Source organism: Pocillopora damicornis, chromosome 8 (assembly GCF_964200805.1).
Source record: "Pocillopora damicornis chromosome 8, jaPocDami1.2, whole genome shotgun sequence".
Lineage (NCBI taxonomy): Eukaryota > Metazoa > Cnidaria > Anthozoa > Scleractinia > Pocilloporidae > Pocillopora > Pocillopora damicornis.
The window spans coordinates 19,156,545-19,173,327 of NC_142677.1; the positions used below are offsets into that span (position 1 = coordinate 19,156,545).

General features: G+C 38.6%; 1 protein-coding gene and 1 long non-coding RNA gene across 2 annotated transcripts; one reads left to right on the forward strand and one right to left on the reverse strand.

Annotated features, from left to right (window-relative positions):
• Positions 1-2,647: 2,647 nt before the first annotated feature.
• On the forward strand, positions 2,648-10,712 carry LOC113686565 (tRNA wybutosine-synthesizing protein 5). Its single transcript, XM_027204205.2, has 10 exons — positions 2,648-3,464; positions 4,415-4,481; positions 5,154-5,276; positions 5,769-5,812; positions 6,678-6,770; positions 7,297-7,464; positions 8,321-8,396; positions 8,545-8,604; positions 8,852-8,923; positions 9,590-10,712. Exons 1-10 carry the CDS (start codon positions 3,049-3,051, stop codon positions 9,734-9,736), a joined length of 1,266 nt encoding a protein of 421 aa, XP_027060006.2. The 5' UTR covers positions 2,648-3,048; the 3' UTR covers positions 9,737-10,712.
• Positions 10,713-11,971: 1,259 nt separating this feature from the next.
• On the reverse strand, positions 11,972-13,310 carry LOC149041719 (uncharacterized). The gene is made up of 3 exons (XR_016179335.1): positions 13,018-13,310; positions 12,687-12,755; positions 11,972-12,380 (listed from the first exon to the last, which is right to left on the reverse strand). It is a non-coding gene; the product is annotated as an uncharacterized LOC149041719 (long non-coding RNA).
• Positions 13,311-16,783: the final 3,473 nt, after the last annotated feature.

Consider the following 16,783-nt stretch of genomic DNA (forward strand, 5'->3'; position numbering starts at 1 on the left):
TGGTGTTTGTGAAATTTTCGGAGCCTTAAATGGACGATTATTTTACCTTATCAATATATATCAGATTTGTACGAAAAATTTAAAATGTCCAAGAAAAGTGTCTTGTGATTGTCACCATCCGTCTCTCTTGGGTCTTTCTAATAGTGCTTTACCAGCGGTGTCCTATTCGCTCAACTTTGATCCCAATGACTCCTTCTTGATCTTTTTCTGATCCAAGTCTACCATCTGCAGCGTTAATTGAAAGGCTTACCTCCTCAGCTTCTACTTGGTGCATTCAAAAGGATCGATTTGCCATTAGTTACCTGAAGATATGCAGATACATACGAGTTACTGCCCTTACCGCGATGTTAGAAGTCTGCCCTACTTTGAAACCGTCCACTGGGAGGTTCGAGGTGCAGGTTATGAAATAATTCTTCGCATTAGGGCAACGATTATTCGAGAGAATACGGTATTTTTCCGACGTTTTCAGGCAAGCGAAAGAGAGCTCGCAGTTATCTACATGTCGCCTGAAATGAAACAACAAAAATGCCAACAACGAAAGAGAATGAAACAAAAAGATGACGTCTGTTTTGTAGATTAGAAATCGAAGAGCGTGTGGATCCCCTAGTTCCTTCCAAAGATCATTAATTTTTTCAGGAGCCCTGTTAGGTCTAATTTGGGTCTAGCAGGTGCATGGCAGCCATCATAGCACCCTTTTCACATCCTGTCCACTATACAGGTAGGGTCTACGTTAGCGTACACGTTGTCTTCTATCTCCCACTACTTAAGATAGTTCCAACTGAATTTTTTCTACGCAAAATTTAATTGGGAAACTCTTGTAAACTGCTGGGAGATCTTTCATACTGAAAAAGCGAAGCTCCAAAGGCACTGCCCTTAGGTAGCCTGCAATCAACAGGTAGTTTGTCCGTAGAATTGCTACGCCAGCTGAGGTTTCTGGGAAATGAGACTAATGAAACCTGTGTTCTTCTCTTTTGGTCGTAAGATAAAAATGCTCACAAAGTCGGTTGACATTATTTTACATTCCATACCATGGATATTGTGACTGTTCAAGGAATGTTGTTATCGGTGGCGAATCCAGGTGAGGAGCGCGGGGGGCCCTTGCCCCCTATGTTATTTTGGGTAAAAAAAAAAAAAAAAAAAAAATCGCAGAAGGAAGGAAAGCCGGCAAGGTTTGGATCCGCCACCGGTTATAACCGGCGGTCTCCAAAGTAGGACCTGATAAATGCGACTCCATTTTCAGGTTTCTTTTTCTTCATTCCTTCAGTGCAGAGGAAAGGACACTGGCGGCGATTTAGAGACATTTCTCAACTATAAAGCTCACGTGACAAAGTAAACCAGAGCCTACAGGGTTTTTGGTCTGCGGATGATCAGTTTTCACATGCTCTGAATTTTGGCGGGCTGCGCAAACGAGGACATTGGAATCATACGAACTGAAACTTATTCTAATCGCACAACATGAGTAAGAAATATTCGGAAAAGTGCACCGAGCTAGGAGTTGCTGTAAAGAAAAAAGAGTCGACAGAGCTCAATTTGACTGAACCGGATCCCTGCTGTAATGATGCTAGGAAGTCAGGCATGGGTCTGAAAGGAGACCATGGCATCCATGTTAAAAGTATGAAGGCGATGGCAGAAGCTAAAGAAGCCGGTAGAACGAACGGAAAAGTATAGGTGGACCACAAAAGGACATTTGCCACTTTCAAAAGGAAAATTATTGACTCATTTGGTGAGACATTCTACTACGACGAGAAAGCGGGGATCGAGTGGAGAGGAGTACAATCCACCAGGTACAAACGGTATCATATTAAAAAATCTATGCGATTTTTAGAGGCGAATATGGTCGAAGACTAAAGGGCAGGTTCCTAAATAAAAGGTTCCTCTTTATTGTAAGCCCATGAAAGGCGGAATCACAGCGAATAAAACTGACAACAAAAATAGTTTGATCGTGTTTGACGTAAATATTTATATCAGTAGAGATCGATAAGATTGAAAAGTAGAGATCACTCTGTTCTATCTAATGATGTAAATTGTAAGCGATGAATAAACGAAGTGTGGCTCGATCAATTTTATGATACCTTAGTGTTTACTTGTGGTATATGGATAGATAGATAGATAGATAGAAAATCTTTATTTACCCACGGACAGGCATCAGCCATAAAAAACATTCAAACATATAAACATGCATCAAATGGATAAGATACTATAAAAACTATACTTAAAGCACACTAAAAGCTCACTAAAGCTGCGCTCCACGAATGCCGTGCCTGAACGTACTTCTTTAATTAAACGCTTAAATAACCCAAGGGACTCTGCTTGTCTTAGGTCACGAGGAAGTCTGTTACAAAGTGTGGCGCCATTGTAGCTAAAGCTATTTTTTGTAATAGTTTGTGCGCGGCAAAGGAACATTAAGCTTATTCTCAGAGTCCCTTAAGTTATACGCAAATTTAGAACATAAATAATCTGGAGCTAAACCGTGCAGAGACTTATGGTATCCGGTATTTCTTCAACCGGCCTCGGTGTGTCTCAAACGTACCATAAATAGTTTTACAGGAAGTAATTAAGTACTTCCTTTTCAGGAAAAAAAAACTTTTCCTTCCCAGGCTTCATTTACTCAAAATTGAACAAAGGAACTAAGAGACGAATGTTTAGAGGGGTTTCTGTTTTTTTTTTTTTTTGCAAAAAACTGCGGAGATCACTCACACGTACTTCGGAAAAGGGCTCTTTGTGTATTTGGCATCTGTTGTATTCTCTCAAACTCTTGTTTTGGTGTCGTAAACGAAAACGGCAGGGTGAGAAGACCTCGATCTTTCATTATTCGTTCCCAGATCGCCAACCGTGTAAATCAAGAAGGAAGTTGTTACCGTAACATTGAGATACACTTTCAGTGTTCTTCGACTCTTCTTTGTCGTCTTTCCCGACTGGTTCACCTTTCCAGGGTAGTCAGGCGACTTTTGATTGCAAAATGTTTTCGCACACGTCGAAGAAACGAATTTAAGCCCACTCCATAAACGAAGAAGTTGATCTAAATGTAACAGTAAGCGGAGCTCGAGTATGACGGGAACACGAACAGAAATCTACTTCGCTATATCGTTTGCGTTTGTCGCCACGTTTAACGCCAGTCAAGGTAATTTAGAGGGACATCTTGAGCCATTATTCTCATACGGCAAGAGGCTCGAGGTGGAAGTTTACGATGGGTTTCCAACAGCGGAAGAATTCTTTAGAAGATTTGTTGATGTTGAAAAACCTGTTCTTCTCCGCGGCGCGGCGCGACTATTTCCAGCCTTTTCTTTATGGAATGACGAGTATTTTCTTTCCTATACCGAAAGTGAGGAACTTTTAGTTACAGTGGAAGTTGACAAAAAAGAGAATCGTTCAGCTCCAGGGGAAGATTTACCATTTGCAGACTTTGTACGCGATATGCACTCTTCAGGGAAATATTTGATAAGTTCAGTCCCTGAATTTTTGAGGTAAGTTCAAGGGCGGAATTCTTATCCTCCAAGGGGTCTTATAATGCACAAGGAGTCCTTACCTCAGATCTTACATTCAATTTTCAATCGAGTTTTGTAGTTAACCTTATAAAACTCCAAGAAGGGATTGACATGTAACGTCTCGCTAGCAAAAATGTCCATCATTATCCAGCAAACAGGTACTAAGAATACTCCAACCCATCAGGTGGATGTTGTTATCTTGATCTAACGCTAAATTCTCGTCACTTATTTACAAAGAAATATTTAGCAGTTGAAGGGGAGAATTGACAATCAGATCTAGGGAGTTAAAGGGCTTATATGAATTGAAATTCTTGTTTGAAGGCAAGATTTATCCCGAATTAGCTACCGTTAAATAATTACATCAGGTTAGGGAATAAGTACTCCCCCTGCCGCCCCTCCCCCCATGGAAAAACCTACCTCCTTCCCTTCCCCTGTTTTTATGAATGGATGATTCCATTGCCAAAGTAGTAAAGGGTGTAATTGCTGTTTGCAATATGCACATTTCCAGTTTAATTTGTAATCTTTCTGTTAACTCACACATTGAGTTTGAAGAGGTTGCTACATGCACCAACTGTACTGACATCAAAACTAAGGATTAGCAGTGTTTTTTTTATTAATAAATGCGTAATTTATGTTGTTGTTGGCTTGTTCTTAATCTAATAAAATGATATTTGAATGCAGTTTGGGAATAATGAAAAACCACTCTCCCCCCTTAAGAGCCCCACCCTTAGACATGTCCCCTTGACTTGACCTTGATCTGAAATAATTGTGTCAAGTACCAATGCCATGAATTACCATATCACAAACCTTGCTTCAGAGGGAAGATTTTTCTTTTTCTCAGAACAGTTTTTGTAACTGTAGAGAATTCCAAACAGGTACCTTTTTTTTCTCTACTGATTGCTTGCTCATTAATTTGTATTTTATGTTAGGAAGGATATACTTTTGCCATTTCCAATAGCTTGTCATGATATTACACAAGGAAACCTTGTTCAAGAAGTAAGTTTATGCTCTTAAACACTGAGCTCTTGTTGTCTTGTTTATAAGGGTATAGTTATATTCCATGAACAGTCTTACATGTTGGCTGTGTTATTATAATAATTTTAGGTTGTCTTAATTTTAATTTATAATAGTTTTAATTTTTACAAAAGATAATACCACTAGTTATTGAAAGGACCTCATTCCAGTAATCATGCTTAATCCCTTTCTTGATTTTTTATGTGGTCTTTACATGTAATTTAGTAATTTCCCAGTAAGTTATTGTGGTTGCGTAACTATGTTGTTGTTTGAAGTGAATTTCAATTCAGTCATGTAAACCCTTAACACCACAACATCAGCATGTGTATTCTCCATATTGTTCTGTATACTTTCCTAGGGTACTGACTAGGAGAATTTGTATAACAACCAAGAACTTCTTTAGTTGGTGATCATTTCCTTTATTAGTGTAATCTTAATGTGTGATTCAGTTGTGTAAAAATGAGATGCCAGTCACTCTTAGGGCCAAATGGATAAACTAGTTTTAGTTGTTTTTTCCTTTGTTCAACAACAATACCATAGTTCTTTTCCAAGGAAAATAAAAACTAAATTATTTTGAAATAATTTGAAACTAAAATCATTTTAAGCATGAAGATATAAACTCCTCTCTGATGGTGACAATTACTCTTTCTGCAGATTTTGTGGTTCAGTAGTGGAGGAACCAAGTCTGTCCTTCACAATGATCATGCAGAAAATATCATGTGTGTGTTTAAGGGAACCAAAGAATTCTTCTTGATAGATAGGGAATATCAGGAGCAGGTAAAATTGTTTTATGTTAAGTTTGCTTCAGGCCTTTCTCTCATCTTTTGGTGTGTGTTGCTGCAAATTACCCCATGATCTGGGTGAAATTTTATTACAAAATACGTTTGGGAGACAGGGTGGCATATTGCATGTACATGGTCAGTTTGCTGAACTTCAAGGTCACAGAGAAGTTGGGGTTCAAGACGTGGCTAGATCAATATGTGTTGTGTTTTTTGGCAAAATGCTTTACTCTCAAAGTGCCTTTCCCCACCCAGAAGTAAAAATGGGCACCTGCAAATTGTCCGGGAAGCCAGATTGAATGCTCACTCCAGGAGGGAGTAGTGATACCCTCAATCAATTCATGCTAAGGAATTTTTACTTGAATCAGCTCTGGCTGGATGGGCCACTTGTTTCAAATACAGACTCTACATTTACATTTTGTACCTTTACTTCTCATTTTAAAATCATACATAATGCTTTTTTAACACTTTTTTGGTGTCTTGTATATAGGTAAATGTGACAGAACGTGGATATTCTGAAGTAGATGTGGACAGGTTTGTATAATGGCTATTTGATAATTACTAGAATAAATGAAGAGATAAATATAAGTATTAGTTTGTATTTATCAATAATTAGAAAAGAAATGCAAAACACATGAACCTCTGTTATGTTATTGATATAGATTTGAGTGCAAAAGAGAAATGGGGGTCAAAAGTGGGAAACTTCAGTTGTATTGATTTCCTGACTGTTTGCAGCTTTCAAGTTATTCTTAGCTTTTGATAGCCTTTCCTTACTTGAGGAACTAGGCCAAGAATTAAGTGACCCTACAAACCTTTCATTGTAGTTTTGAGACCAAATTTTGTGTAGGTTCAGCATCTTCAGATTAATGTAACCCTTTAACTCCCTGATCAAATTTGAAATTCTCCTCACTGTTAACCATATGATTCTTATAAATTATGTTAATTCAGAGAATTTAGTATTGGATCAACTAATTGACCCCAAATTGATATTTTTCTTTATTCTCTTCACTTATCTAGTTGATATTGTATTGATATTGTTAGGAGAAATTCTTTCTTGGTCATTCCTAGAAGTTAAAGGGTTAATGTACACAGCCAAGAGGCCTGGGAGCTGGCCCTCATTACTATCGCTTTGGTACAAGTGTTTCTTGGCTCCCAGCAAAGTATGAGGTCTTGAGAAATGCCATCTGGTGAGAGGTCTGTGAGGGGTCTGGTACTGATGACTATAGTACCAGACCCTCAGCAAACCTCTTCCGACTCGTCTCAAATCTTCCCACAGACAGAAAAACGTGTGTGACCTGCAGTGCTAACATTGAGGACCCTGATCATAGGCTAGTAACCAAGCTACTAAGTAGTGGCTTAATATATCTTTAACCCAATTTGCTGCATTCTTTTTTTTAAGGGTGGACCTGTTCAAGTATCCAGGACTTCACAAAATAGAACATCACTTTGCCTTCATTGAGCCTGGTGATTGCCTCTATGTTCCGTTTCTTTGGTAGGTTCTGTGTTTTTGAAGTTTTACAAATGGTTTTTGTTGTTACCTGGGCTTAGAAGCTGGGCATGATTGCATGTTCTGATCGGCTACCACCACAGGTGGATGGGGTTGAGCCTGCTCTGGTTGTCCACTTTGACCCTTTATACTCTAAAAAAGTGCCTATAGTGGGTTTAGTATCTCTGTGATGGCTCAGCCTGCGCTTGTTGGGCACGAGAGTCTCTTCGCTGAAGAAAAGAACGAGACAAAAACTCGCGCAAAGCGAGCCGGATTGAGGTCTGCAAACGGTCTAGCACTGACGTTAATAGTGCCAGACCCTTAGCAAACCTCTCCGCGACTCGTTTCAAATCATCCCGCGGGCGTAGAACGCGCGTCTTGCTGCGTGCCTGCTTATAGGTTGGTGTGAACTCAGTATCCTTATGACCCAGCTCGAAGGCGAACTTGGGAGGTTTGAGGTTTGAAATCTAAGGGACCATGAATTTTTTCTTTGCCGCAGGCTCATTTCTTTGAATATTACTCTCGTGTGTAGGGTTCATTATGTGCGGTCTTATGACCTCAACATGGCTGTCAACATTTGGTGGAGGCATGGGGTAAAAGTGAACTTCAGAAACTGTGACACAGAACTGGGAACAACCATCGAAGATTTGACTTTTATTGGGTTTGGAGCACTTCACGATGCCCAGGAAAAGTTGATCAGGTTAAAACTGATTGTGTTACTTCGTTGTCTTTTTTTGCTTACCTCGATGCATGATTCCGACCAAAAATAAACGCACTTTCATTGTAACATGCTGAAAGTTACTTGCTTCAGGAAAAATTTAGAGGTAAACTGTGGCGATTACTTATTTCATTTTCTAACCCTTTAACCCCTTACGGTTATGAAACCGAGCCTAAAATGAATGCTGCCACTGTTCAAGTACTCATGGAGGGTAGGAAAAAAATTCTGGTGACTTCAGGGAAGGTCGCGACCTGTCTCAACATCGAAGGCAGTGTAGGAACGATTTTGGCTGCTCTCGTCCGATTTCGAACTTCATTGTCCGTTTTCGGACACTTCGTCCTATTTTGAATGTCTTGGTCTGATTTCGAACCTCATCGTTCATTACTATACACTTTCGTCGGATTTCGTACACTCCTGTCTGATTTCCGACTCTTTGATCCGATTTCTGACGCTGTAGTCTGTTTTTGGCTACTTTTCTTCCAATTTCAGACACTATTGTCTGATTTCGAACGATTTCGTCCGTTTCTGTCTTCTAATATCGAATGCTATCGTCCATTCTTGGACACTTTCATCCGACTTCGGACATTTTGTTCCGATTTTGGTCGTGTTAGTCAGATTTTGGACGGACACTTGGGTCCGTTGTGAACAACGGCAAGCGTGGGAAAAGACATGTAGCTAGTATCACATTTCGCCGAAGCGTATTTTCGTTAATGTAAAAATTAAGATTTCCCCTCATTGAAAACTGAATTTGCGTTGGTTTGACGACAAATGGTAGAAAGCTTTGAAAGTTTTTCCCTTTTTGACCAAATAATGAAACCATCGTTTTTTTCCGCCATAGAAACCGTTTATTCGAGGCAGTTAAGTTACGTGGTGACAACATTTCACTTAAAGGACTTCAAGGGTTCTTTACACAAGTAAGTGATAACGACTAACCTATTAAAGTTTACGATGAAAAAAGTCGTTCTTCCTTAACAGACATCGGTTTCACCGTTGTTAGAGAAGGCTATTACTTCATTACTGAGCGTTCGTTTTCTTTATTTGTATTTTTTTTTTTCACTTCAGCCAGATGTTTTAGGCCATGATGTGCACTGGTCGGAAGAAATGTATAACGTCTTGCAGAAAGTGAGTGATGAGACCCTTTATTCTTCGTTTGAGCCTCTGATTTTATTGTTGTTCTCTCTGAGTTTTCTCCTCACCTAGCGCCGATTGTGTTTCTTCGAGACGGAGGGTTCAAGCGGTCCTCTGAATTAGACACGTCTGCAAAGAAGTTTGTCCTCGTTGTACTTGCCTGTTTGCCTCCTATATCAAGGCGAAGATTCGTTACGAGAAGAACCCCTACTGAAAACTTTCTCTATTATTTTTGCGTAAGCTCTTCAGTGTCTTGGACCGGACACAAGATGATAAGATAACGTCCGACGACCTGAGTCACTTGCATCAAGAGGTTTGCTCTTTTTTTACGTATATGGCTTATGAACGTTAAGCGAGGGGGGAAGAAGTTTTTTACAACGTGAAGAGATAATTTTCTTCTCGTCTTTGACTTATACGTTTATAGCTGGTTATTGGAACTTACGAAAACATTTGGGATGTTCAAATGAATCAGACGTAATCGTCTTGCACGTTAGCCATTCGTCTCAGATGACGAAGGCTCTCGGTTCCAATGGTATGAAGCGATCAGGGCTTATCACTGATTTACCTGGATAAGATGCTGTTGAGTCACACACAGGTTACCCAACTTTAGATTCAGTTGCCCTGCCATATTACCCGCGCTTATTCAGTGTTATTTCCGTCCTGCGGAAGGCGTTGTGAAAGCAAATAGTTTTAGGGTAATGACATGATTTTCAGGAAAACGAAGGCGGGGGGGAGGGGTCAGTCGCTGCTAACAGAGTGATAACAGAGTTAAAGGGGGAGTATAGAAAATTGACGACCAATGATGTGGAATCGTCAGAATACTACATGGCTTTCGGCGGAGAGAATCAGTCGAGGGAAATCAGCTGAGTTGTACTGTGACACAACCAGAATCCTCCGATCACCCCTTCCCTTCTGGCGTTAAATAATGGCCGGTCCCAAAATCTCCCTCGTTACTGACGTAATTTTTGTTTACGTCTAGGATTGGGAACACGTTCGCGTGTTGGTAACTGATTTGACAGATTTATCAATGGCGGAAAACGACATGAGGGATGAAGAGATGATTTCTGAAGCTGAACAATTTGGAGAAGCGATCGAGGATGAATCCGATTTACATACGGAACTATGACAAAAGTAGTTAGTAAAATTTTCAATTCGAACCAGCTCTGAGATTCAGGAAACTTTACTCCCAAACATAGCATTCATATGCTCCACACTGTCCTCTTTACATTCCTGTGGTACTGACAGGGAGAATTTGTTGGACAATCAGGAGCTTCTAAAATCGGCGATCATTTTCTTTGTTCTTTTTTTATTTTAAGATTGATACTGCAAGGAGAGTTAAGAGCCAGGATCTTCTCTTAAGAGTTAAAGGATTAAGAGTAAATTAGGACATAATCAAGAAAAACTAGGTGAATTAATAACTTAAAATAGCTGATGAATGATTGAATGGTAAATGAATGAAAAACTAATTGCACTGATATCTCTATTTAAGACATGATCACTGAAATGTTTAACCCCTTAAACTTTCAGATCTTTATCTGAAAGAAAGATCTTGAAAGTGCCGGAAGTAGCGCCGTCACAGTCCTTAATGTGGTTTTGGGCCGTTTCATTGTTGGTAGAATTGGTGTAGAGGTGGTAATGGTGACATTTGTTGCAGCAACCGGCAATCCTTGTTTTGCTGTAAGGTCGTTAAAAATGTTCTTGACAATGTCAAGGTTAGTGTCAGTGAGATCTTTATCAACTTTTCCATAAAAAGAGGTGTGAATAAAATGCCGCAAAGCTTCTTTTTGGTAGAGATCAAAATCAAAGCAAACAAATCACTGCTCCTTACCTTACAGCAAGCCCAACAAATGTATGAAAAACGTTTCAGTTTCAAAGCATCTTTACTATTTTTAACAAACTGAAATATTCTCACAAATAATTAACCTATATTTTCACCCCATGAACATGACTCTGTTTGTAATACCATAGGGCTACTTTAAACTTGCAGAACTAATCGAAAAAAACTAATATTTTACATATTCAAAACAAATTTTGAGATTTTCACCATAAAAGTAAATAAAATTTCGCATCTAATTGCACAAGTAAAATTTAAATCTAGAGTATCAACTTCTATTTTATTTTAAATAGTGAAAATTAACACAATGTAAAAGCTTGAACACTAGACCTATGCCTTCCTGACAGCCCAAGTTCGGCTTTTCCTGTACTTATATTGTTGATAGCTCATCTGCTTCTCTGGGCTATGACATGGCTCTCGCATGGAGCGTTAAGCTATTGTAATAACCCCGATCCAGTTTCACTTTCAGGTTGGTTAAGCTGTTCCTCTCCCATAGCAGGCTTTTGGTCACGTTCCTTATCAGCTTTCCTTGTGTCTCTTCCGTTATGCAGTCTTTTGTCTCGTCAGAATTAGACTCTTCATTGTTAATATGAAAGTGATCTTGGCAGTAGAACATTACTTGAGCAGTAGTGAAAATAGGGCCTGAAAAAAAATTCAGGCCTGTATGGGATTTGAACCCGTGCAAACCGATCTCTATTATATATAAATATATATATATATATATATATATATATATATATATATATATATATATATATATTTCCGATAAATAAATAAATAAATAAATCTTGATTATGGTCTATCCTTGCGGTATAGTGCTCGATGCGTTCGCAGAGCGTGGTATATCTGAAAGTTGAACAAATCAATAAGACATAACTTTTCTGTGACTCTGAGTTTCACGCGTACGTGATCACCAGACGGGTTCGCGTAAGCGTGAAACTTAGAGTCGCAGAAAAGTTATGTCTTATTGATTTGTCCAACTTTCAGATATATTTCCGATATATATATATTTTAGTTCCCTGCAAATCACGTTGTACCCGAAATGTCTTCCGATCTCATGTTCCTCGACCGTTTTACTGCCAAGATCTCATTTTTAATTCTCCTCCCTGGCAACTACATGCAAAATGTAACTTATTTACATGTAAATTATTTAAAACAATTTAGAGTTAGATCAAGAAAAAAACTTCTGCGTGATAAGTTTGAACATTCTCATTACCTGTTTGCTGGATAATGTATGGATAGTATTAAAAGAAGTTACATGTTTATCACTTCTAGGTGTTATAGGGTTAATTAGCCCGATCTTCTCTTGCCATTTCGATTATCGTTTTCTTCCCTCTCTTTTTTCGATCATCATATTGTCATATGCATGGCAGGAAAATTTGTTGTTATCCCTTTTTCACATCGGAATTATTTTAGCGCGCTTTTATTGGAAAAAGTACTAATCAAAATGTTCGGTTACTCAGCTAAGGTGCGATAAATGGAAAACTATAATAAGTGAAATAACAAAGTTGTCTTGTAAACACTGGATTGTTCCAAGATTCATTTATTTATTCGGTAATTTATTCATTGATCGACTCATCTAATTTTTGGTAACCAATAGCTCTGCTTAAAAATTTTGCAAAGAGACCGATTGTCCGAAAAGTTTGAAGAAACAAAGAAATGTTTATCCATCACATCATCCACAGATTTTATTTTTACACATTGTATCCAATGTATGTTTATCATAAGGACAAAATCTCTTTTGCATTTAAAAAGTTTATTTTTACAGCAACATTCTATATTTCAATTTAATCATTTAATAAAGCAGGCGACCATTGAATTATGGTAAGCTTTGCTGTCTCGATTTGACGTGGTTTCATTTCTGTTGTTCCACTTCGCATCCCAGCTCACGGGCCTGTAAGCAGACGTCTCCTCGATACTTAAGCTCCAGTTTCGTCTAAACAAGAAATAGAAACATAACAGAATAAATAGCATTAGCAGGCTCTCTCCGTAAAACAGGAGCTACAGGAGGGACGTGTGTTTCAGGAAAATCGCCCGCCTCAATCGTTCTGGCCTTTACTCGACTGTAAGAAGAAAAAAGATGACGCCTCTTCTTGAAGGCTACGTAGACCTAGGACATTTGCAATGTAGCTAGTTGCATACAAGTACGAATGCAGCACAGTACCCAAAATGACACAGGCGCCGTTAAAAAAAAAAAAAACTAACTCAAAAAAGTTAGTTACAGGGAAATTTCTGCACTTACCTCTTTCAAGGGTCTGCGGGCGTACATCTTCGAGTACTCTGTTGAATGTTCTCTCTCCTGCATTTTTCTCTAAAATAGGTGAGTTAAAACGCCGTTTACGAGAAGTAATTGAATAATAACGTCAGTTCACACTTAGCTGAAATCGATTATAGTATGGTTTACATCGAAAACTGAACTCATTCAAGAAGAAGAAAAGAAGCAAACAGAACATTCAATGAGATAGGATTAAAGCTTATCAAATAATGACGTGATCAAGGGGCTATCATAACACAATTATGGCAGGTTTTGGAAGGAATTTAAGCAGACGGGATTTTTATGATAACTAGTTTACCAGTCCAGGATTATTGAACATTCCTTCGACCAACACTAAAGAAAAGAGTAATGCCAACATGAAGGTCGCTGCAGTTTTCATCTTGCTTGCACCAGCTTCACTCACTAACTGATAATTTTTCGCTAAACCTCTCGCATATGAAGATATATAGAGGTGTGTCAGTCAAAGTAAGATGTATCCGGCTGTTTAGGAGATATTTGAATGGCTCATTATGGAGAAAATTAATGAATATTTCTGGCAGCAGTAGAACCGTTTCCACTAACGTTCATGACACTACAACGTTATAAATACCTATGTGGCCAGAAAATAATTGCATTTCCCCTTTAAATAAATTATTTTTAATAACTTGCATCGACAATGGTTGCACTTTGAGACCCTTTCAATCCACCGACTAAATTATAATTAATAACGCTATGTGAGGTATCCGCCGCTTTCGCCCCCTGTCGAGTTCGCCCCTTCAAGTTCCCCCCCACCTTATACCGTGTTCGCCCCCACACTTTTCGAGTTCGACCCCCACCAAGTCGAGTTCGCCCCCAGATTGAGTCATGTCTAAATTAGTTGCTATCGAACATTGCAAACAAGTTAGAACCAAGTTTATCTACCGAACATTTCGTGTTCGTTAGATAAACCGAGGTTGGTTTGCATCTTTTCCAGTCTGAATAATAAGTTAAGCAATGTTGTTTTGATTAAGTGTGGTTCTCTTTATCACAAGTTCAGTTTATACAGTTATTTCTGGTATTCCCAGATCCCACGCATAGTATTTAGTTGATTCCGTCAACCCAGTTCCCAAGCAGGTTCCACGCAATTGCCGAAATTCAAAATGGTCGTCGCTGACGTGACATTTGGCACATTCTGCTAGTGCCTTCGTCTCAAATCAACTCATCTGGATATCACTCAATCAAGGGGCGAACTCGACTTGATGGGGTCGAACTCGAAAAGTGTGGGGGCGAACACTGCATAAGGAAGGGGCGAACTCGAAGGGGCGAACTCGATAGGGGGCGAACGCGGTGCAATTCCTATGTGATTTGATTTCATTTGCTTTCTGAGTTCAAATACGGTAACCGCGCTTAAACTTGAGTTTTATTCATAATCATAGAATGAATTCTCTCTAACTCTTTGGTCTTGATTTGCAGTTATTCTCCTAAAAGTCATCGAGGCTGGCATTAGCATCTTTGAATTAACTTCCTACTCCTTCAGGTAATTCCCATATCTTGAGGGCTAAAATTTACAATAGGTTTATCTATCGAAATTCGTGGACACAACAGCCCATGCAAGCGGACCCTATTGTGAGAAATAATGTTTGTATGGAACTTGTCCGTGTAACGTAAGGCTTTTAAACGAGTTTTTTTTTAGTGATAAGAGTGGAAATATTTTTTTTCTCGGAGTGTTTTTGGATGTAGATTTTTCTAATGATGTACCACCCCCCCTAGTGTGTGCATTGTAGTCCAAGCTGCTGGTTCGATTAGACCCCCAAAGGAATATGTTTTTAAAAGGAAACGGTGAATTGTTTTCCTACTCACCGAAATCTTCCTGAGGAAAAACTTAAAAGTTCTTATACATTTTCGTATGACGTGATTACGTAACCCTTTACAATCAAAATCCTGTCCTTGAAGAGTTTTCCTGCATTTCTGTTTCCTCAGTTTATTAGAACATTTTCTGGACAACAAGAAACTTCGCCATAGGCCAAACTAATATACCCCCCTATTCAAATTATCATTCTACAGATTGTAAAACCCCTTAGTGCTTCTTTCTTTGGTTACATTCGGAATCCTGCCGACATCGGTTTACCCTTTTTTTTGGCATGAAATCGACAATAAACGTGCTTAATTTAACATAAACTTTTTATTTATTCGGAAACGAATTCAAAACACTCCTCAAGGCTGTCACCAGCTGGTAGTTCCAACGCAAAAACCTCCTCGAATGATTGAATCCATCATCATAGCGAGAACTGGGGTAAAGCTAGATGCTGATTGAACTGAGAACTCTGTTATTTAGGGAAAGTGCCTTTCGACTGATAACTTGGTTTAATACCTTAAATTTACAGAATTTGAAAAAAAGAAGATTACTTATCTCTTCTGTTCCTATTTACACTCCAGCTCCCTCCAGTACTGCATCTCACGCTGTGCCTGAAGTGTCTTTGGGTCGGCTCTTCCTCCAGTCTTCTTTTAATTTCGAAACTCGTTTTCTTTCCGCTCATTTTCGTTAATTATGATTGTTATTTGGGTGGCGTTTTGTTCTGATTTGAAAATGTTTTTGCATCCTCTTTTGTTTCGACTCATGCTCAACTTATTGTTGGCGCACTTTATTTTTAAAAAGTAGGAATCAAAATTTGTATGTTAAATAGCTTAGTCAAGGTGCAATGAACAGTAAACAATAAAAAAGGCGAAATAACAGAGTTGTCTCTTAAACAGGGTAATTTAGTACTATCAACTGAGTTGATAACGTAAATTGACCACCGTAAAGAGTATTATAGTCCTTTCGTTAGAGCGAAACGTCAGCTTTTTAAAGACTCTTTACGGTGGCCAATTTACGTTGTCAACTCTGTTGACAATACTAAATTACCATGTTATGCTCTCCCACCACAGTTGATTGTTCCAAGATACCTTCATTTTTAAGTAATTGATTCAGATTTTGAGATTTCCACCGTAAAAATAAAGACAATTTTGCATTTATTTAACTTGGAGTATCAATTTCTGTTTTATTTGAAATAGTGAAAATTAGCACAATGTAAAAGCATGAACACGAGGCCTATGCCTGCCCGACAGCTCAAGCGCGGCCTTTCAGGTACATATATACCTACTGAATTTACAATAGGTTTATAAAATTTACAATAGGTTTATATATGGAAATTCGTGGACACAACAGCCCGTGCAAGCGTGAGAAATTTTGTTTGTAGGGAACTTGTTTATGTAACGTTAGGCTTTAAAGCGAGTTTTTTTCGTGACAACAAAATATACGAAAATTAATTTTTTTTTCTCGAATTGTTTTTGAATGTATATTTTTCTAATAATCAACCACCCCCCAGTGTGTGCATTGTAGTCCAAGCTGCTGGTTCGATTAGACCACCAAAGGAATATGTTTTTAAATGGAAACGGTGAACATATTTCCTACCCACCAAAATCGTCCTGGGGAAAAACTTTCTTAAGAACTCCACATTTTCATATGATGTTATCGCGGAGCCCTAAAGAATGAAAAGTCTCAAAATCCTGTCCTCGAAGAGTTTTACTAGCAACTGTTGCTTCAGTTTGTCAGATCATTTTCTGAACAACAAGAGACCTCGCCAAAGGCCAAGCTTAATATCCCTCCCTCCTATTCAAATTATTATTCTTTGGTTAAATTCGGAATCCTCCCGACATCGGTTGACGCTTTTTTGGTATGAAATCGACAATAAACGTGCTTAATTTACCATTTCTAAACTTTTTGTTTATTCGGAAACGAATTCAAAACACTCCCCAAGGTTGTCACCAGCTGGTAGTTCCAACGCAAAAACTCCTAAAATGATTGAATACATGCATCATCATAGCGAGAATTGGGGTAAAGCTAGATGCTAATAAAAAGAACTCTGTGTATTAAGGAAATTGCCTTTCGAACGATATCTTGGTTTAGGGCGTTAAATTTACAGACCCTTGATAAAAAGGAGGTTATTCATCTTTTTTTGTTCCTATTTACACTCCAGCTCCTTCCAGTACTGCATCTCACGCTGTGTCCGAAATGTCTGTGAGTCGGCTCTTCCTCCAGTCTTCTTTTAATTTCGAAATTCATTTTC

Bases quoted from the DNA above. Each gene is read 5' to 3' on its own strand.
- LOC113686565 (XM_027204205.2), top strand. From the start codon at position 3,049: ATGACGGGAACACGAACAGAAATCTACTTCGCTATATCGTTTGCGTTT. The intron at 4,482-5,153 runs GTAAGTTTATGC...CTCTTTCTGCAG, and splicing joins AAGGAAACCTTGTTCAAGAA to ATTTTGTGGTTCAGTAGTGG. The intron at 6,771-7,296 runs GTAGGTTCTGTG...TCTCGTGTGTAG, and splicing joins CTCTATGTTCCGTTTCTTTG to GGTTCATTATGTGCGGTCTT.